This window comes from Paramisgurnus dabryanus, chromosome 12 (genome assembly GCF_030506205.2).
Source record: "Paramisgurnus dabryanus chromosome 12, PD_genome_1.1, whole genome shotgun sequence".
NCBI lineage: Eukaryota > Metazoa > Chordata > Actinopteri > Cypriniformes > Cobitidae > Paramisgurnus > Paramisgurnus dabryanus.
This window is the reverse complement of record NC_133348.1, coordinates 14855438-14878654: the sequence shown is the minus strand read 5'-3', so window position 1 is coordinate 14878654 and position 23217 is coordinate 14855438. Positions and strand designations below refer to the sequence as shown.

At 37.0% G+C, this 23217-nt stretch overlaps 1 protein-coding gene across 4 annotated transcripts in view; it reads right to left on the bottom strand.

Moving 5' to 3' along the window:
• Positions 1-23217, bottom strand: part of grm1a (glutamate receptor, metabotropic 1a) — a 38790-nt gene that overhangs the window by 8758 nt on the left and 6815 nt on the right. For all 4 annotated transcript variants that reach the window (XM_065256772.1, XM_065256776.2, XM_065256773.1 and 1 more), the window contains exons 3-4: positions 19048-19297; positions 5064-5299 (exon numbers count right to left, since the gene is read on the bottom strand). In XM_065256772.1, the coding sequence (XP_065112844.1) occupies positions 5064-5299; positions 19048-19297 (486 nt within the window). The remainder of the gene's footprint in view (positions 1-5063; positions 5300-19047; positions 19298-23217) is intronic.

Here is a 23217-nt window from a genome sequence, read left to right as displayed (position 1 = left end):
TTTTACGCTAAATTAAACCCTTTTACAGATACAGCTTATCAAAATGACTGGATTTTATGGTCGATATCTATATAATGCCGTTCTAAGTGAATGAACAGGGTATAACAAAAATGCAAGAGCTATACTGCTACACAAAGTGTTTGAAGCTTAGAGATCAATGATCATAATGATATTTCAAAAGTGATTGTATTTTATACAGGGTTTACAGCTTATTAAAGGATTAGTCAATTTTCTTTAAAAAAATCCAGAAAATGGACTAACCACCATGTCATCCAAAATGTACTTTAATGGATCCCAACACTTAACAGTTTTAATGCAGTTTAAAATTGCAGTTTCAAAGGACTCTAAACGATTTCAAACGAGGCATAAGGGTCTTATCAAGCAAAACGATTGTCATTTTTGGCAAGAAATAAAAAATATGCACTTTTAAACCACAACTTCTCGTCTTCCTCCGGCTGTGTGAGACATAATTGTGTAATAACGTCGAAAGGTCACGTGTTATATATATATGAAATGCACATTTGCGGACAATTTTAAACAATAAACTGACACAAAGAAATTATTGAGTATCATTCGACATACAACAATGTCGGAACGGTCCTCTTTCTCCACACTTGTAAACACTGGGGCATAGTTTTGGAGACATCATCCGTGACCTCTTGCTGATGATGTATTACGTGAGGTCGCGCTGGGGCGTCACAGAAAAATATTTATTTTTCTTTCCAAAAGTGACAATTGTTTGCTAGATAAGACCCCTATGCCTCATTTGGGATTTTTTAGAGTCCTTTAAAACTGCAATTTTAAACTGCATTAAACTGTTAAGTGTTGGGGTCCATTAAAGTCCATTAAAATGAAAAAAAAAATCCTGGAATGTTTTCCTCAAAAAACATCATTTCTAACAAAGAAAGACATCAACATTTTGAATGACATGCTGGTGAGTAAATTATCTGGATTTTTTTAAAGGTGCCCTTCCTCTGGCGTTTTTATTGTTTTAGACTGTTGTCTGAGGTCTACTCATGACGTTTGCATGGTTTTTACATCCAAAAACATCAAAAGCAATAAGTAATAGGCTATTTTGTACCCTGATTTTGAGGCTGGTTAGAGAAGTGATCCGTTTTAATGGGCGGGCTGCATTGACGACTTGGAAGTAAACGCCCACTGCTATGATTGGATAACAGTTTTTCGTTCAAACTAACTTTCAATTTAATCTCATGTGTAATCAGTTTAATGTTAAGTGAGTGTCTTAAGACACAGTGTCTTTCTTACACACGCATATTTTATCATAAACCCTTTTGACACACACACGCCTGTCTTTTATCGTAAACCCACGCACAAAAACACACACACACAAACACAAACGTACACGTGTCTTTTATCGTAAACCCTTTCGTTATGCGTGTAGCAGCACACACACACACGCGCACGCGCACACACAAACCCTTTTACATAAACCCTTCGACGCGTGTGTAACGAATGCACAAACACACACATGTGTTTTTTTATCACATTTAATAACTCACACAAACACGAGTGTCTTTTATCATAAACCCTTTCAAAGAGTGTGCAGCATGAATTCGCGTCCCTCGGAAGAGAAAACACCGGCCACCACAGTGACACATAGTACTAAAGTGTTTTACTCCCACAAACACGCGTGTCTTTTATCATAAACCCTTTCAAAGAGTGTGCAGCATGAATTCGCGTCCCTCGGAAGAGAAAACACCGGCCGCCACAGTGACACATAGTACTAAAGTGTTTTACTCCCACAAACACGCGTGTCTTTTATCATAAACCCTTTCAAAGAGTGTGCAGCATGAATTCGCGTCCCTCGGAAGAGAAAACACCGGCCGCCACAGTGACACATAGTACTAAAGTGTTTTACTCTCACACACTCGCGTGTCTTTTATCATAAACCCTTTCAAAGAGTGTGCAGCATGAATTCGCGTCCCTCGGAAGAGAAAACACCGGCCACCACAGTGACACATAGTCTAAAGCGTTTTACTCACATAAGCTGCGCCACCATTACGTCCGGATCCAATATTGATAGAGGAGCATTGCTTTTTAATTGCAGTCTCTCTTCAAATCCAGCGTTCTTCTGAACATCCAAACATGTAGCAACTGTTATGATTCCCTAGTTTAATATGAATGAAGTCTCTCAACATAAACAATGGCCCGAATACGGAATACGGTACGGTTGACGTTTAGCCATCCTTGCAGTAACTTGTTATGAAAACTAACTCAACTACACGTAATATGTGGGCGCGGTCTCAAGTTGAAGAGCTCATGAATATTAATGACCTCGATCAGTTCCACGTCACACTGATAAGCTTTTTAAACTGACCTGATTTCTCCGCTTATTTCTTTTCAGTGGCTAGAGCTGACAGAGGAGGTGGAAGTTAATTTTCACATTCACGACACAACACAAACACATATGAACCTAACACATATCAAAAAATACAAGTAAAAACGGTTTTATGTGGAAGGGCCTCTTTAAGAAAATGGACTAACCCTTTAAGTATATTAACTCTTTCCCTGCCATTGATGAGTTAACTCGTCATTTGAAAGAAAACGCATTCCTGTCAATGACGAGTTTTTGCTGCAATCCGTATATCTGCTATTATCCACCAGGTGGCGCTCTTACCCAACTTATAAAACCTGGAAGCATCCACCAAGGCCAATCAGTAAAAAATCTGTGTATGTATTGATCATCACTCTGAATCTGATCTCTAACAAAGGTCCTTCACAAAAATTCATGTATTTCAGCCTTTTGCTCAAATGTGATATTTTTCATCTACCCATATTTGAGAGGTTATAAGAAGAGAACAAATGAAGATAGGATGTTTTGTTTGAAAGCAGAGGATCTATTCTTTCATGTGATATATTGTATGTTTATATATTTAAAGAAGAAAAACAGTTTGCATGTTTGTATTTCTTGGTCTTGCAGGTCAGTTCTGAATGGTAAGTTGTGGAGGATGAAGTAGACTATTGTGATCTGACATACCGGTACAATAACTTCACTGCTTCGGGTATAAAATATTCAGCCTTTATTTAAATATGTTATTAAAAATGCAATAAACATTTCGTATGCGTGTTGCATTTGGAGTAAAAGCTGAATCTCAGCTTTGAGAAGAATTTAAGGAGGCTTGGCAAAACCACACGTGCCAAGATAATGACTACAAAATATCACCACAAAAGGATGAAATAGGGAAGTAGTCAGTCAACTGTCAATGTATGTTTATTACCTAACCTGGGAGCTTTTTGTATGTTTTGAATAAAACCCAGATTCCATAATACGCCATGTTTTGTCTTTTGTCTAATAAATACCTTAAAGGTTTGGTATTTCGTCTATTTTTACCATATACTTCATATGTGTCCCCGTGACCACGAAACCATAACTCACAAGGGTATATTTGTAGCAATAGCCAACAACTTATTGTATGGTTCAAAATAATAGATTTTTGTGCCAAAAATCATTAGGATATTAAGTAAAATGATATTTTGTAAATGTCCTACCGTAAATACATCAAAAATGTATATATCATTATAAAGGCCATTTTCTTAATATTCAGATTTTTTGCACCCTCAAATTCCAGATTTTTAAGTAGTTGTAATGTGGTCAAATATTGTCCTATTCTTACAAACCATACATCAATGGATAGCTCAAAATCTCAATTAAAAAACGGAACTTTATGAGTGGTTTTGTGGTCCAGGGTCACATATTTTGATTTGATCTAAACTGAGGGGGCATTAAAAGCATTTTTTTATGTTTCCCTCTGCTCTGGACATCACATTTGGTCACTACAGTATATGCTGGGTAATAAAACGTCAACATTTTTGAGCATTGTTTGATTTAATCTTTTGACATTTAATATTGTACACCAATGTACGCAGTGTTATTTTCCGAACCATTAAAAAAAAGGTATTTTTAGGCTAACCCAGAAGTTAGCGAGATGTTCCCTCACAAAATTGTGGTCACTTATTTTTCCTCAAGACTTTTGGATTATTGCAAAAAATAAGTTTAACAAAAGTTTATGACACTTAAACATTTTGTCTTCACAAATAAACAAAATTTTTATATGATTATTGAAGTCAAAATTCAGCTTTTCATATTTCTAGTAAACGCATTTATACTTCAAAATTCATAAAATTTGTATTCATCTGTGAAGATTTACTTGTTGGACAAAACGTGTAAGCGTCATAAACATTTGTTAAACACAGAGCTTATTTTTTGCGATAATCCAAAAGTCTCTTGGAGAAATGAATGAGCTTTTTAGTAAGGGAACCAGCATCGCGCTAACTTCAGGGGTTAGCTTACAAAAATGTGTCATCCCTGCGACACTCTATTGCCTCGCTAAACTAGATTGCAGGTGGTTTGTATATAAGATGCAGCCCTGATACAACCCTGAGGACTATACACGCCGAGTTAATTATTTGTCTGCGTGCATGTAAAATCTTACTCTTAACTGTACATTAATGCTTTTTAATGGACCTCTTCACACCTCAGAATATATCTGCCAATCAAAGAAACCAAACACAATCCAACCCATTATGCTGTCTGTTGCCATAGTGAAGTGCCTTAACAGTGCAGGTATTATAACATTATAACATCAGCATCAGCTTATCAACTTTTACTTACCAGTATGAGGGTCTTAATGAACAATAACAGAGCATAAACTATAGCTCTTACCACTTACACAATACAATTCATACCCACACATACAGTTAATTGCAAATCTATTATCATATTTTAAGATCTGTTAGTGCAGGTTATTTGTCAGAGACAGCTCAAACATGTGCGTTAGTTTAGAACTATGCTTAAAGGCGGGGTGCATGATCTCTGACAGCCAATGTTGATATTTGAAATCACCTAAACAAACACGCCCCTACCCAATAGAATCCAGGCCTTCTTATGATAGACCCGCCCCACACATACGCAGCCCAGGCAACAATGCCGGTTAGTAGACACGCCCCTTACTGCTGATTGGCTACAAGTGTGTTTTGGTACCCGACTCCCTTTTCCAATTCACTACCATTATTGCTCTGAATGAATTTGTTTTTTTGCCTACCTGTGCAGATCTTCTGGTAGTTATGGTTCTCCTGAGGATGACCAGGAATGCGACACTGAAATCGGTACTGCCAGAACTCGGCAAACCACGGGTTCCTCGTGTTAGTGTCCAAACGCAGCTTCAGAAAGTAGTCATTAAATGAATGCACTTCCTCGGTTTGTAGCTTCATTGTGATCCCACCATCTGCTTCCTGTTCATAACCTTCGACCACCTCATCACGATCTGCCCAGCCATCACTTCAGACAAAGCATAAGAAAACATAACATGTCAGATAAAGTACTTGTTAAGTTATTTATAAACACTGCTTTCAGTTTGCATTGTGGGTAAAACTTAGGAGATTCATCTTCACTTAAATCAGCAGTGGGCGCTGAGGCATTTAAATGTTGAGTTGTTGTGTTATTGCATTTAGAGACATTTTCTCAATGAGGCTTACAAATGTAATCCGTCTCATTTAAATGAGATCTATTAGTCGTTCAGTGGGAAGCAAAAGTCTGAGACTGCAGCGAAAACCTGGGAGTCTAATTTAAATCTGAAAAAGACTAGTTCACCAATCAAATCAGTTAAAATGTGGCCACAACTGAATTCCACTGAATCTGGTTAAGCCTCCCAAGGTCTCTAGTGCTCAATACTTGCCTAACTTTCCTCCTCTGCACTATGTGCTATCATAGAGGGAATTAGACAAAATTACCTTTAGAGGCTTTGACCTAAAATACATCTCTCTAAAGAGCTTTGCACCCCTACAGCAGAGCAGAAAATGACAGAGATTAGATACAGCGCAGCTACAGAGTGTTTTATTACTTTCATAAATAATGAATGAGCTAAAGCTCAGGTAGAAACACACTGTGCTGCTGCGATACGCAGACGGGCCACTGTCCTGAGGATAGGAAAAAGGCAAGATAGAGCGGTAATGATATGTAGAAGAGACTTTTTGGTTTTATCAAAGCAAAATCCTTCCTTAATTCTTGGTTTTGATTAAACTAAACATGTTAGATTTTCCACACACTTTCCTTTTTATTATTTCTTCTTTCCCCATGAATCTTTTAGCCTTAAAGGGACAGTTCACCCAACAATGAAAATTCTGTCATCATTTATTCACCCTCATGTTGTTACAAACCTGTTTAAATTTCTTTCTGGTGAACACAAAGGAATATATAAAAAAAAATGTAACCAAACAGTTTGTGGACCCCTTTCACTTCTATAGTAGGAAAAGAATACTATGGAAGTAAATGGGGTCCATGAATGATTTGGTTACAAACATTTCTCAAAATGTCTTCCTTTGTGTTTATTAAAACAAAGAAATGTATATAGGTTTGTAAATGAGAGTGAGTAAATGACGACAGAATTTAAATTTTGGGGTAAACTATCCTTTTAAATAGAGATTTGTTTGTGGTTTTTTAAACCTTTTCTTCTGTACAGCACAGAAGTAGAAGTTTTGTCATTGATTTTTTACATGCAATAACAAGTAACTGGGACTGAATCCTTTAAATTTCAAAATGACACTATTGCAACATAAATGCATCACAAAAAGTCTTCTGAAACAATATGATAGCTTTAGGCTTAAAGGGGACATTTCACAAGACTATTTTAAGATGTCAAATAAATCTTTGGTGTCCCCAGAGTACAGATGTGAAGTTCTAACTTAAAAAAAACCCCACAGATAATTTATAATAGCATGTTAAAATTGCCACTTTTTATGTTTGAGCCAAAATGTGCCATTTTTGGGTGTGTCCTCTTAACCCTTGTATTGTGTTCGATGTTTGTGACGATTTTGATAGAGCGGGTCAAATTGACCCGCATTGGATTCAATGCAATTCCTTGAATAAACAAGAAGGAATTAGGTACAAACAGGACCATTTTAGTATCAGTCTTTGTCACACATTAAAAACACTTCAAATTAAAAAGTATGATTTTAAAAAATGCATTTAACTACAATTTTTAACATGTTTGTTTAACAAATGTTGCACAAAAACTGTTGCAACATTTAACATTTAAAATTTTAATTCAACATGTTTTTTTAAACATACCTATGTTTAAAATATCCTAAATGAACAATTTAATATTACTGTGAAACGAAATGAAGCTTTTCTTTTTCTAAATAAGCTCATCTTTTTTTACTTGTTTCTAATTAGTGGTATCTTTATGTAAATGTTGTTTTTTGCATGTTGTACAGCACTTTGGTCAGCATTTATGCGGTTTTAAAGGGCTATATAAATAAACTTGACCTTGATCTTTTGTTCTTAAGGTTTATTGTACAAATTCAAGAAATCACTGTTTACATGATGTGCACACATCAAGCATGTGTTTTCTGACTTCTTGCATTGTACACAAATGGTGCTTAATTTGGTGTCATGTTTTGTGGGGCACAGCTGGCATCACCTGTATTCACCTCTGGATTTTCTGTGGGTCTGAATTAATCTGCTTTACATAGTATTTCATATACATTGAAAATAGAAATGTGTCTGATGAAGTCTTTATCTGTACTGAAAATAGTGAGGAAAAGCTCACTTTTCCCTTTCCAGGCTAGTAAAACACCAACACATACGCAATAAATGTATTTAATTTGCGTCTATACAGTTGCCTTGGAACAAACAAATATGGGTCAAATTGACCCGCGAACATCAAAATCGTAACAAAAATCATTATTTGAGCTAAAAAACCCACTTCAAAATACATCAGTGTATCCTTACTTTGCATGCATGTTCATGGTCCTAAATGAGAAAAATTGACAAAATGTCTGGAAGAAAACGGTAACTTAAGTAGTATTTCATATACATTGTAAATAGAAATGATAGCTCACTTTTACCATCTGTGTCTGTAAAAGTATTTTCAGCACTCAAAAGAGTGAGGAGAAGTATTTTTACCCCCATTTCAGGATAGTAAAACACCAATATAGCAACAAACACTAAAAATATATATTTAATTTAGGTCTATACAGTTGCTTTGGAACAAAACAAAATGCGGGTCAAATTGACCCTCGAACCTCAAAATCGTACACTTCAAAACATATCAGCATGTCCAAACTTTGCATGCATGTACATGGCCATAAATGAAAAAAGTCTCAAAATTTCAAAAATTAAATCGCAGGTTAACTAGTTTATACGACAGCTTAAAAATCTAAATGGGTCAAATTGACCCGGAACATAATATGAGGGTTAAATGCAAATGAGCTGATCACTGTACTACAGTTGAATAGTGCAGATTAAGGGGTGGTATTATCCCCTTCTGACATCACAAGGGTAGCATAATTTCAATGACCTATTTTTTTCACATCCTTATGGAGAATGGTTTATCAAAATTTATATTACTAGGTTTATTTTTTTTCACATTTTCTAGGTTGATAGAAGCCCTGGGGACCCAATTATAGCATTTAAACATGGAAAAAGTCAGATTTTCATAATATGTCCCCTTTAAATTTAAATGTGCCGTAAAATGTAAAATGTATTTACCTAGGCGTAGATGAATACTAAGAGTTCATGTACATAGTAATGACATCATGAGCCTCAAACACTATTGTTTCCTCCTTCTAATGTAAACCTTGTGCATGCAAAAGACCACTGGAAAACAGGCCAATCGCAACATAACAACGACTGTCGAGATGTACAACAATTAAATTACACATTAAATAAATTAGTGTGTAATTATTATTCAAATTAATCAGAGCAGAGCTCAGCTCAACATTATTAATCATGACCCTTTCAAATAAGCAGGGCCTGAAATTAACACCCGACCACGCGCCAAATGCGGGTGGATTTTGCAATTGGCGGGTAACACTGTCAATCTACCAGCCACATTGGCGGGTAGCCAATGCGAATCAGTGATGCGCGGGTCAATGTATAAACAACCCACTCCTGACCGACATTTTCAAATTACCCGCCCAAAATTGTTCAAAATAGTTTTTAAACCCGACCGACTGACCACCGCGGCCCGAATATCATTAAAATATTTGTTTGGGTAACCGGCAACCGCTCATTTCTTATCAAGCTGCGCTTATCACTGATGCAAATTGAGTGATTCATTGAGAGGATGCGACTGCTGTTGCGCAACGTTCATGCGATTGGAAAGAAGATGAGGCACTTCTCTGACTACGTTTGGATGTGCGAGTAAGTTAAGTATTAAACTGTTGGTGAGATGGGATGTGAACGCAATGCTGACATAGGCTACAGTATAATCGCAGTTGCACAGATGTGTAGTGCTGCTGTGACGGATCAGAACTCTTGAAGTGTAAACTTTAAAGAGAGTTGCGCTACTGTGTCTTATACTGTAGTATATTAACATACATTTTGCGAATAGAGTAATGAAAAACATACGTATGTGGGGCGTTTATGTGCGCAGTTTGTGCCCCCTCTGTCTCTGTGTGCGCGCGCGGGTTTAAGGGCACTCAATAGGGAACATCGGAGAGACGCCTTCCTCAAAGCAAGCGTACATAAAATCTTTCTGCTCTTGACAGGGCACATATAATAAACAAAATGATCTCAACATTATTCTTATTCTAATAAAACATTTTATGTCTTAACTTAAGTGTATGTATAGAGACCAGAGAGTCAAAAACTGTTTCTGTGCTGGTCTTAAAGAGACAGTAAGCTCAATTGACATACTTAAGTCTGAGTCATTAATGTTAATCAAACAACCTAAGACAAAGAGAAATTCACTTTTGTAGCTCTAAAAAATAATTTTATTAAATTCATACAATAAAGACAGTGTTATCATTCACTATTAAAAAAAAAAAAACAAAAAAAAACTGGCTGGTAAAAAGTCACTGTGGCAGGTGGATTTCTAAATCCACCTGCCACAGTGGCTGGTGGTCAAAAAAGTTAACTTCAGGCCCTGCAAATAAGGTAATAACAGACCATTATCTTCTGAAGGCAAATCTAAGGGTTGTAAATGGACATGTTTCTGGATAATTTTGCACTTAAAAAAAGCAACATACATGCTACTGTATGTAGATATCAGAGAACAATTTAACAGATTATTTCAATGCATTCTTTGGCACATTTAAGTTGTTACTCACTGATTATCCTCTGCTCCTGTAACCACTAAATTAGTGAGTTGTACCAAAACCAATGATTTTACACCGGTTCATCTGCTACAATGAATAGGTCAAGTAAAAAAACACACATACTCTTTTGTGTTTCACAGAAGAAAAGTACAGGTTCACAATGAATGTGTTCCTGTTGAGCTTAGTGGTACAGCATTGCATTAGCAGCGCAACAGGTCATGGGTTTGAACCCAGGGAACAAACATACTGTTGAAAATGTATACCTTGCAATGCACTGTAAGTTGCTTTGGAAAAAAGCATGTGCCAACTGCATAAATGTAAATTACGATAAAAAAATAATTATTTACTTATGAGTAAAGTGTCACATTTCCCCCTAAGGGTTTCTGTGATTTCTCACTACACACTTGTGCTCGGTCTTGGTTTCGTTTTACCATTGCTACTCCTATTTATGTCTCTTCTCCTCTCTTATTCAAATCCAGTAGACTGTGCTTGTGTGCTTTACTGTTGCCAGATCCTCTCTGGAGGACAGCGTAAGACAGTGCAGGCTTAGGCTAAGGGCCATTACAACTCATCCAGAAGCCTTTACTAATTCATGGCGTTCCAGTTAGCAGCAGCCTGGCTTATGTGTGTTTCACAAGGAGTGTTGCTGCTTGAAGCCCCCATTACGTCTGCTGTTGCCCCCCACACCAGCTTTCATCAGCCTGTATTCCTCTTCATCATTCTCCTTCTCACACACCGATACTGTACACACATCACAAACCGTCATGCATGCATGCATACATATACCTTTTTTGTCTAAACAGCCCAAATTAGTCCATTCACTCCTGAAACATTACAGTGTCATTCTCTTTTTAATTCACATGGGATAAAACTGCATAGACTCAACCTCTCAAACCTAACAGCAGCATTCTGAGTATGTGCTTTAGGTCCGTAGGGATATGGTGTAATACAGCTCCAGTGACAGGGCTGTTGGGATGCCTGCAGGCTCTCCCCACTTTGATGTAGTTTTGCTGTGTTTAATTGAACCTTAAAAACTTGGGTTGACCTCAGAGGTTGTTTGTGAAACACAACAGAACCTCAGGTTTCACAGTGATCCATTTAAATAGCTCATAAAAAATATTTGACATATATTTGCTATTTATTAATTTCTACAACACCAAATATGTATGGGAGACTTGGGCTGCGTCCGAAAACAAAGGCAGCTGACTTATTGCCTCGTTGCCTCATGAGGCAATGACTTTGGCAGCATGCCGGGAAAATGCATTCAGACAGCCTTCATAGGCAGCATAACCAAATTCTGTTTGAAATATAAAAAGAGCACGCCTTTGTGGTATCTAATCCCATTTTTGAAAACTACAATAATAATTTCTTGCTAGAAATGCAATCAAAATGTGTAAAAAGTTAATATATAACCTTATTTACACTCAATCTGTGCTCCAGCCACATGCATATATGACATGGTTAAAGAGATACAACCCCTCTAAAACAGCATTTCTCTCCTTCTGTCTCTACACCACTAAACCCATTTAAAAATGTGGGACCTTCATAGGCACACACACAAATCCCAGCTAAACCTCTCTCTCTCTCTCTTTCTCTCTCTCTTTCTCTCTCTCTCTTTCTCTCTCTCTCTCTCTCTCTCTCATAAATCTTTTAATACGTTCAAAATGGAGGGCTAATAAGAAAAGGATGTTTCCCAAGTATTAGCCTTCACAGAGCTTTACAAGAGCAGATCTTTGGCAAACCGACTATATTTACACACACACACACTAACATCTACAAGAAGGCCATAGATAATATATGCAATACTGAATCCAATTCTCTACATGATAAAACAATCAAAAGAAAATCTAGTTGGAGAGTTTGCACACCTTTGAGTAAATGACCCACTTCCTTACAAACCAAGTCGGGAATGGTGCCTAGCTTCAGCACAAACTTGTCCTCAAATACAGGCCACATGGGTGCAGAAGCTGGCCAGACACCACATTTTGGGACAAAATATGATTCAGTGTCGGTGTCCAATATTCTTAAAGCAACACCAAAGAGTTTTTTTTACCTTAAAATAACGCTTCCAAAACAGTTTCAGTCGTTCATCCACTCTAAACAGGGTGAACAGCACTTTCACATTCGCTTTGCAGCCCTCTATCGGCCAAAACCGCACTAAAGAAGTTTCCAAACGTCGGGTAGTGGTCCTGTAGACCGAGTGAATACTACAAAAACTTGCTTTACGGCAGACCTACAATCCAATCAGAGCCAGCTATGCCTCAGTATTTATGACAGTGGGTAATGGACAATTACGCTTCTAACCTGTAGGGGGAGCAAAGAGCCCAAACTCTTTGGTGTTGCTTTAAAGAGGTCGCACAACGGATGCGCGGCTCAGCGCTGCACCGCGTCTAGGACAACTCGAAAGTATCGTACAGCGAAAGTGCACATTAAATAGCGCAAGCTTAGTCAAATAGCGTCTACTTCAAAATGCAAAATATACGTAAGCAGCCAATGTTAATCGTTAAGGATTTGGGACAAATATGATGTTATTTAAGGTTAAACTATGTGAGTGGCGCTCTGTGGCATGACAGGGATTTGAGAAACTTCCTGAGTCTTAGCTGGGCGCCGCGGACAGGCGCCACCTGTTGGCGCCAAAGTGCGTATACTCATAGAAAACAATGTGTTTGATTTTTTAAGAATAGCGCTGAGCTGCACGTCCGGTGTGCAACCCCCTTTAGAAGGGCATTGACTCAATTTAGTCAACTGATTGTTGTTAACATTTGTGTGCATTTTTTAAAATAAAGTTGCCACAAAAGTTTTTTTTTGCAGCGATGCCAACTAATGTTGGTTCTCCAAAGAACATTTCAGTCAAAGATTCTTAACAAAACCATTTCTTTCTTTCCTTTGTTTATTTAAAAGGTGAACTTGTTGGTGCTAAAATGTCTCCTAATTATGTTATTGTTTCCTCTATTTTGTACAAAATAACAGTTTTTAACATTCATAACTAACAAAGTTTTATTGCATAAAAAATATAAAGTGCACATTTGTTTACTTTTTAAAGGTCACGTAATGCTGCTATAATAGCATAAATAATACCTGTAAAATGATAAAGCTCAAAGTTCACTGCCAGACGATATATTTTCTTTAAGAGAATTCGCCTTTCAAAGCCTATACAGTGAATGGCCGGTTTGGACTACAGCCCTGCTTTAATGACGTCACTAGAACAGTTTTTTACTAAACTCCGCCCACAGGAATACGTCAGTCGCCAGCTAAGCTAACGGCAAGCTAAGCTGCTATCGAATCACAATCAGAGCTAGATACGTATTTCTGAAGGAGTGACTTCATAGAACAAGGAAGACATTAGCCTGTTTTGAGGACAGTGAAAACAGCGCTATACAGAGAAGTTAATTGTGTGAAAAATACCGCGTTTTTTTTTTACACGTGAAACATGAACACATGTTATATTGCGCACTGTAAACACAACCAAAGCTTCAAAAACACGAAAAGAATAGGACCTTTAAGCCAAAAAAATAAGAAAATTGTGCTAACGTCAGATTAGAGCGATCTTGACCACATGTGAACACGAAGTTGACTATAGAAGAAGTCGTCACACAAAGTGGCTATTTGATTTTTGAGATAGAGCCTCTAGTGCTCTCCCCTACTAATAAGCTTTATATGATAGCAATATGTACCTCTTAGGTACTAATATGTGACCCTGTACCATAAAACCAGTCATAAGGACCATTTTTTGCTGAATGAATATGCTTTCCATTGATGTATGGTTTGTTAGAATAAGACAATATTTGGCCAAGATACAACTATCTGAAAATCTAAAATCTGAGGGTGCAAAAAATTTAAAAAGTAAAGAAATCATCTTTAAAGCTGTCCAAATGAAGTCCTTCTAATGAAAATTAAATGTTTTATATATTTACGGTAGGAAATGTACAAAATATCTTCATGGAACATGATTTTTGGCATAAAAAAAAACATCATTTTGACCCATACAATTTATTGTTGGCTATTGCTACAAATATGCCCATGCGACATATGACATATGGTTTTGTCACATATGAACTCTTTAGGTGCAATGCTGTTAATTTTTTTAAAAGGTATGGCTATAGTGACAGCTGGGGTACATATTTTGTCAAAATTTTCTTTTAGTGTAGAGGAACATTGTTTTGCTTCACTGTTTACTTGACTTGACATAATCTAAAGAACCTTTTGGTCAATACAAACAGACTCTGTTGTTATTGATTCTTTGTGGAAGTTTACCAGAAGTTACATTTGTTTATGTTGTTACTGCTAAAACCGTCTATACAGACAAAAAAAAAATGCTTTTCTATGGCATTGCGAGGCATCTTTATTTTTAAGAGTGTGGCTTTGGAAAAGACAGAACTTATAGTAAGTTGGTGCGGTCGGGAACAGCAGGTGGCTGCTCATCTGAAGCCAAAAGGAAAGAGCTGCTTATGCTATTTTTTCACACCAGTTTCAAAGTCTGTTACAAAGACCGCAGTCACTCTTCTTCCCTATGATAATCGTCTCCCTCCTAATAAGGTTTCATAATACTGACGAACACCCAAACATTACCAGCAACTGGTACAGGCTGCCCAAACTGTCTACTAACTGTGGCATTGATAAGAATGTACATTTCTCTCCATTAAGAAAGACACATTTCCAGAACAATGCCAAGATGACAACTGATTATGCAAATAAAAGTTCCTGCAATATTCTCACAGGATGAGCTGTGAGGCAGTGTGATGCTAATTAAAGAGAGGGGTTTGGGTGGGATGTGGAGCTGGAAATCTGAGAATGTTTATTAGTACTTGCCGAGGCGCTGCATAATTTGTGTCACAGACAAACTGTTTAGATGATTTTTGGGCACTTTCATCTATTCACGCTGGAAGATTTGCCAGGTTGGCCAGACTGAGAGACCAGCAAAACACATTAGGCAAAACAAATTTGAACAGTTTTTCAGCCAGGCATCTCAAACGTCTATTGAGAAAATTACTTTCAGATTACGAGTACATCATATCAACCACCAAGCAATATCCTTGCAACCACCAAAAAAATCTCTGCATAGTAATTTCCCAAAAAACCACTCACCAGAACAGCTTGGTAATTTCAAAGCAACATTTCGTGTTTTTCCTCAGGATGCTACTATCGTATACTGCAAACAATGTGCAATGAGTGTTCAGAGGAAAACACTAAAGATTTATTGGACTTGTAGAGTTGGGACTGGGGAAACACAATGCACAAAGGATAGTGCTTTCGGTAAACATTTCATTTAGAGTGTTGTCAGCACTTTAAACAAACAAAACTGAAATGCTAAAGAGCTGATATTTCATGTCTCTGTCCTGAGAGCAAGACAATTTGTTCCTATGAAAATATCTCTATAATGGGACTCTGACAAAGGTGCAAGAAATATTGCGGCTAAACTCTAGTAATTTCTTCATTAAGAGAGAGAGAGGCAAAGATTGTGTCCAGTGTAGCTTGACTATTTTAGGCAATCCAATGTAATAAGTGTTCTAGGCAAACTCCCAGCAAGACTGATCATGTTGATTAAAAATTACAGTTTTTTTCTGGTGTTGTAGAAAATTGCACTGTCTGGTTTTTTTTCAAAATGAACGGTCTCTGGATAAACAGCATGCATACATAAACAAATATGCATACTGTGTGATTTTTTTATACACCAAACATTCAAAGTCTGGCAATTTTGCCCTACAATACAATAAATCTTTTACATCATCAGCAATTAGTCTCTAGATAGAAAAATTGTGGTAAAAATCGTCAGAAAAAATGATCCCAAGCTGTCACTGGGGCAGTACTTTTTCAAAAGGTCCCATCTAGGTACATATATGTATACATTTGGTACCAAAATGTACTCTTGAGGTACTAATATGAACTCTTTGGTACCATTATAATGGTGCAAAGGGGTAATTTTTGAAAGGGTAACGCCCCAGTGACAGATAGGGACCATTTTTGACCATTTTCTCTGACAGTGTACTCTAGATAGAGATTAACGCTGAACATTTTGTCAATCATCGAAGTGCAGTTCAAATGTACTCGCTCTATTTATCGCTCTGTCTTTATGTGCCGCTCTCTCGCTTTCAGTTCCTCCTCCCCCACTCCATCTCTTAATCAGATATACATCATCAACTTTCTTGGCTTTAAAGGGGACATTTACAAGGCTTTTTTAAGATGTGAAATAAATCTTTGGTGTCCCCAGAGTACATATGTGAAGTTTTAGCTCAAAATACCATTTAGATAATTTATTATAGCATTTTAAAATTGCCACTTTGTAGGCGTAAGCAAAAAATATGCTGTTTTGTGTGTGTCCTTTTAAATGCAAATGAGCTGATCTCTACACTTAATTGCAGTGCTGTGGTTGGATAGTGCAGATTAAGGGGTGGTGTTATGCCCTTCTGACATCACAAGGGGAGCCAAATTTCAGTGACCTATTTTTTCACATGCTGGCAGAGAATGGTTTACCAAAACTAAGTTATTGAGTTGATCTTTTTCACATTTTCTAAGTTGATAAAAGCACTGGGGACCCAATTATAGCTCTTAATTATGGAAAAAGTCAGATTTTTATGATATGTCCCCTTTAAGGTATAGATATAGCATTATCATGGCTATACATGATGTAAATTACTTTCTATTTTATCTTGCTTGCTCTTGCTTTTTTATTAAGTACTGATAAATCACACATTCATTCATTATTACCCAATTGAAAGGTGAAAGGGTCATGCAAATACAAAATAAGATGATAAGCCATACTCCGGACACACTGTTTTGACCTAGAAAGTCTGTTTGCTGAATCCGATGGCCTGCCTGTGATTATATGTGGGTGGGCTATAGATGTTGCCTTGATAAAGATTAAACAAGATAGCTGCTACACTTCATTTCCAGATCTTCAAATCTGCAAAGGAATCTGTCCGGGAATGTTAGCCAGTGCTGCACCAAATTACTATCTGACAATCGGACCGTTCTGAGAACAGCCTTTGGAGAAGAACTATAATATCTTATTCATAATGCAACGCCGATGTCTTCGTCCACTTCTAGTGCCAAAAACCAAGTGCCAATAACCATTAAAATAAATAATGGCTGGCACATTTTAAATTTTCAAGTCATTAGTGACAACATGACAGATTTTAAAATAAAGAAAATCCAAAGAGCGTCTTTCTCTTGCCAGCCACAGTTATTTGGTGTCGGATACGATTCCCGAGAGACTGTGAGATTGAATATTTAATACTCTGCCTACAGCATTTCTCCACGGCACTCTAAAATAAAGTGACCTCCCTTCTCTGGCACATACATGCATACACATTCAAAGTCACACAGTGTAAGACAAAGACATGCAGATTACAAGAACTTGCGAGCCAGCTCCTGAATCACAAATGATTCATTAATGATGAAAAGTGTGAACCTCTGTTCACAACGTCCATATTCAAGCTCATCTGGTTTCCCTGGAAACGTGTATATTCAGTCGGAACGCAGTCATTTCTAAGCATTCCGAAGTCTCCTTTTCCTTACCCAAAAGAAATAGCATATATGGACATGCCAATTTAGCAAGCAAACTTTTTAAGACTCATAATATAAAAAATGATTTGTTGGTTCAACTTAAAAAGTAAGTAACAATTTAAATTAAAAATATTGGTTGACTTAAAGTTTTTGTGTCAATTAATATTTTTAAGTTGAATTAACTCAAAATTTTAAGGCAATCAGGTAAAGTACTTTTTTTAAGTTAAACCAACTTTTTTTTACAGTTTTTTACTGTTGCCACCGAATCAACTTGCCATGGCTAATGATCTCATATATAGAGGATGCCCTGTTCACACGGATAAAAATTGACAGGCAAAAAGACTTCTGATTTTCCAAACCTCTGTCAGGAAATACATTTATTTTCTGAATGCCATTCCATAAACAAATAATTTACAGTATTGTTAAATAATTATTGAACACATCATCCAACACTGCAAAAAATGACTTTCTAACTTAGTATTTTTGTCTTGTTTTCAGTAGAAATTTCTAAAAATTCTTTAATCAAGTTGTATTTTCTTAACAAGCAAAATTACCTAAGAAAATAATTCTAGTTTGTAGACAAAAAATATACAATTAAAGTGAATTTGTGCTTAAAACAAGCAAAAATAACTGCCAATGGGGCGAGAAAATTTAGCTTGAATTAAGTGTTTAAGAAAAAAGAAATCTTATTTCAAGATTTTTTTTCTCATCCCATTGGCAGATATTTTTGCTTGTAAAATACATCTTGATTTAAGAATTTTTTAATATTTCTATTGAAAACAAGACAAGAATACAAAGTTAGAAAGTCACTGTTTTGCACTGAATGAACCATACACACTGCAAAAAAGTAGTATTTTTGTCGTATTTTCAGTAAAAATATCTAAGAATTATTACATTAAGATGCTTTTTCTTGATGAGCAAAACGACCCAAGAAAATGATTATAGTTTTTAGACCAAAAATATCAAATTTAAGTGATTTTGTGCATAAAACAAGCAAAAAAATCTGCAAATGGGGTAAGCTAATTTTTCTTGAATTTAGTGTTTAAGTAAAATGTTCAAGATTTTTTTGCTTGTTTTATGCACAGAATCACTTACATTTGATATTTTTGGTCTAAAAACTAGACTTATTTCTTGGGTCATTTTGCTCATCAAGAATAAGCATCTTAATTTAAGAATTTTTAGATATTTTTACTAAAAACAAGACAAAAATACTAAGAACTTTTTTCTTAATTCATTTTTTGCAGTGTACTTGTTTATTTCGCAGACAATAACCAAATGTCTTTTGCACCACGCAAATAATGAATCAGTTGTGATATATAAATATCCGTGAGCAAGAAATCGTGGGTGTCGTTTTGACTTCTTTACCCTCTGTGTCTCTCCAAGACCTGCTATTTTTGCTCTTAACATAATTTAACAAAAAACAGACACAGCTAAGCATTCTGAGTGATGCGGTTTTAGATGGCATAAAACTGTTTTAAGTCTTACCTCCCAATAAGTTGAAACTCTCCAAAAACACCACGACGTCGCATGGCCATCAGCAACCCGCGCACAGTCATTCCCTCACAGAAGCAGACCACCACACGGGCTTTAGGCAGTCGCTCGCGCAGTTTCTTAAGCAGACGGTCAAAGTGTTTTTCTCCAGCGTTACTGTAGATCTTATCGGAGTGGGCGATACAAAGACCCTCCTCTGCTGCCAACTCCTTAAAAGCTTCCATGCCGCTCTCACCATAGTTACCTGACGCAAAATGGAGGACAGTTGATAAAGTATCACCTAAAACAAACATGCCTGATAAAAACTAGTGAACAAGTACAGCTTAATTGAAGACATGGAATGGAGGATGGATTACCGACACTGATCCAACACCTGTCTGACCAATCAGAGCCCGGGATAAGAATGGATGACAGTTCAATATGGAGGACACAAAAAGACAGGCAGACAGGCAACTGAAAAAGACATGAAATGGAAATATGATCACCACCATTTTGGAAACAAATGGCAGTCATATTGTTATAGAATGAGTAACACAAAAACTAAACGTGAGTGTTTGTTTCATTTTCATAATAAATAAAGAAAATAACAAAGCAATAAGCCCTAGGGGTCCATGACTTACAGTGACTTTACCACAGGGAAGTGTTAAAACCCCCTTTATCACCATAATGAACAGACTTGAGTTGCTTATTGCTTTAAAATGTAACAACAGCAATATAATAAAACAATATGTTCATAATAATTACAGTAACAAGACATGAAGGATACCAACAATACTGTACTTTGCAGTGCTGTTATTACAGTACCATAACAATGGGTGCTTTTTAAAACACCACATGAATCAGAAACAGGCTTGTACACGAGTACACTTAAAAAAGCTTTAATTTCATCCTATGTCTGGGCTGCCAGGATTAATTTACATTCTGTTGTAGAGGCAGCAGAGGTCATTGGTGATGACTGCACTCAGAAAAACAGTACTGCTGCCTAATAATAATAATAATAAATATAGCTGCAAGCAGCAATCACCGGGGTCAAGCCAAAAAGGGCACAGCAGAACGTAAAGTTGACTTCGGATGAGCAGTTTAAAGAGTCTAGGAAAATCTCTTGATTTCAGACAAAACAATATAACAGTTATCAGCAAAAAAGCTGTGTTCTCATTTAGTGAAATCTCTCCCTCTCTTTCGACGAGCATTGATAACCAGAACACTGACGTTAAAATGAGTGGTGCTTGCAGTGGCAATTCTCAGCTCTCAAAATGTTACAGTGTTGTTAATGAGTCAAAAGAGATCACCCTCATGTTTATACGATGTTCTGATGCAGAGATATAGCTTTTGCAAAACGGTTGATAAGGTATTCTCATTGATTGCTAGGGAGTGAATTGGCAACCACCAGTGATTATAGTCAAAGCCATGAAAAGAATAATCCATGATGACTCATGGTTTTAGATGTGCTGTTGCAGTAGATTTATGCAAAAATAGCTATTTTCTATCTCCAAACCACTAGGGGGCGCTATGACAGAATCGTGCATGCAACCTCAGGTCATGACTGCGTTACATCTAGCTAGTTTCATGACTATACACTTTAGTTCGGCAAAGAAATAGTTGTATGACCATAGGGCTTGCTTGATATGAAATATTTTGTTCAATTATAGGGCCACCTAGTGGTTCAGGCATACCAATTTTTTTGTGTGGCCTCAGACTCTGCTCATACATCAGCGTATCAAATCTGGTGAAAAAATCTCTTTTCGTTGCGAAGTTATAACCATTTATGTGTAAAAACCACAAAATCTAAAGGTAATTTTTCGTTTTTTGCAATTTTCGGCCATTTCTGATGAAAATTTTAATATAACGCCAATAGAACTTTTTGTTCAGAAGGTAATGCAATATTCTTCCTATGGTGTTTTCGAGTCGATCGGAATAACGCTCGCGGAGATATTCGCGCGTGTTTTTTAAGTGCTGTTTTGCTGCGCAGGGCTAACGGTAAAGCGAAATCTGGCATGTTTGGTATCGTTGGACTCGGCGACTACTCAGGACTCCTAAAAATCAAGTCCCGTCAAAATACGTTGATCGCAGCCAAAGTTATAGGTGTATAAATCATCTGTCTGGCCACTAGGTGGCGCTGCGACGAAACTGTGCATGCACACTCAGTTTATGACTGGCATCACAAGTACCAAGTGTCGTGTCAATAGGCCTAAGTTTGACGAAGATACAGCCTAAAATCAGTTTTTTTGCGCTCTAAGTAAAATTTGTTGACACGCTATACGACAACGGATTGGTTTATTAAAATTCTTTTAATAACTTTTTGCCGTGAGGGTCTCTAGATGCTACATACCAATTTTCGCAGCAATCGGGTAAAAACTCTAGGACGAGTTCGCAAAAGTAGGTTTTACGAATAATTCAAAATGGCGGAAAAATTTTAATGACGGAAAATGACGGCATAGGGTCCAATCGAATCGTCTTGAGCCAAGGAATCAGAGGAAACAAGAATTTTGTTTCTAGGACTTACGGATCAGAAGTTATAAGCAAAAACATAAGTTCAACTTTGGACTGTTGGTGGCGCTAGCGGGTTAGAGATAGAGACTCCAAATTTGCTGTGGGGACACATTGGACTGTCCTTTATCAGTGTGCCAAATTTCATAACTTTCCTACGTACGGTTCTATGGGCTGCCATAGACCGCAATGGCGGAAGAAGAAGAAGAAGAAGAAGAAGAAGAAGCAGAATAATTATTAATATAGCTGCAAGCAGCAATCACCGGGGTCAAGCCGAAAAGGGCACAGAAGGATGTAAAGTTGCGTTTGGATAAGCAGACTGAAGAACTTAGGTAAACCTAATGATTTCAGATGAAAAAATGCAAAGTAATCAACAAAAATAATCTATGTTCTTGTCTACTGCAACTGTCCTTCGGTTATTGACAATCATGGAACATTAGAGCACTGAAGGACATGTATGTGATGCTTACAGTGGGCAAACATGGGTCACAACATGTTACAACAAGTTAAAAGAGTCAAAAGAGGCCATCCCCATGTCTCTGCGATGTTCTGATGCAGAGAAAAAGCTTTTCCAAAAACAGTTGATAACGTATTCTCATTGATTGCTAGAGAGTAAATGGACATCCACTAGTGATTATAGTCAAAGCCATGAAAGGAATAATCCATGATGACTCATGGTTTTAGATGTGTTGTTGCAGTAGTTTTAGGCAAAAAATGCCATATTCTATCTCAAAACCAGTAGGTGGCGCAATGACAAAATTTGTGCATGCAACCTCAGGTCATAACTGCGTTACATCTAGCTAGTTTCATGACTATACACTTTAGTTCGGCAAATAATCAGTTGTATGACCATAGGGCTTGCTTGATATGAAATATTTTGTTCAATTATAGGGCCACCTAGTGGTTCAGGCATACCAATTTTTTTGTGTAGCCTCAGACTCTGCTCATACATCAGCGTATCAAATCTGGTGAAAAAATCTCTTTTCGTTGCGAAGTTATAATCATTTATGTGTAAAAACCACAAATTTTAAAGGTAATTTTTCGTTTTTTGCAATTTTCGGCCTTTTCTGATGAAAATTTTAATATAACGCCAATAGAACTTTTTGTTCAGAAGGTAATGCAATGTTCTTCCTATGGTGTTTTCGAGTCGATCGGAATAACGCTCGCGGAGTTATTCGCGCGTGTTTTTTAAGCGCTATATTAATGCACAGGGCTAACCGTAAGACGAAATCTGGCATGTTTGGTATCGTTGGACTCGGCGACTGCTCAGGACTCCTAAAAATCAAGTCCCGTCAAAATACATTGATCGCAGCCAAAGTTATAAGTGTATAAAATATCTGTCTGGCCACTAGGTGGCGCTGCGACGAAACTGTGCAAGCACACTCAGTTCCTGACTGGCATCACAAGTACCAAGTGTCGTGTCAATAGGCCTAAGTTTGACGAAGATACAGCCTAAAATCTGTTTTTTTGCGCTCTACGTAAAATTTGTTGACACGCTTTACGACAACGGATTGGTTCATCAAAATTCTTTTAATAACTTTTTGCCGTGAGGGTCTCTAGATGCTACATACCAATTTTCGCGGCAATCGGGTAAAAACTCTAGGACGAGTTCGCAAAAGTAGGTTTTACGAATAATTCAAAATGGCGGAAAAATTTTCATGACGGAAAATGACGTCA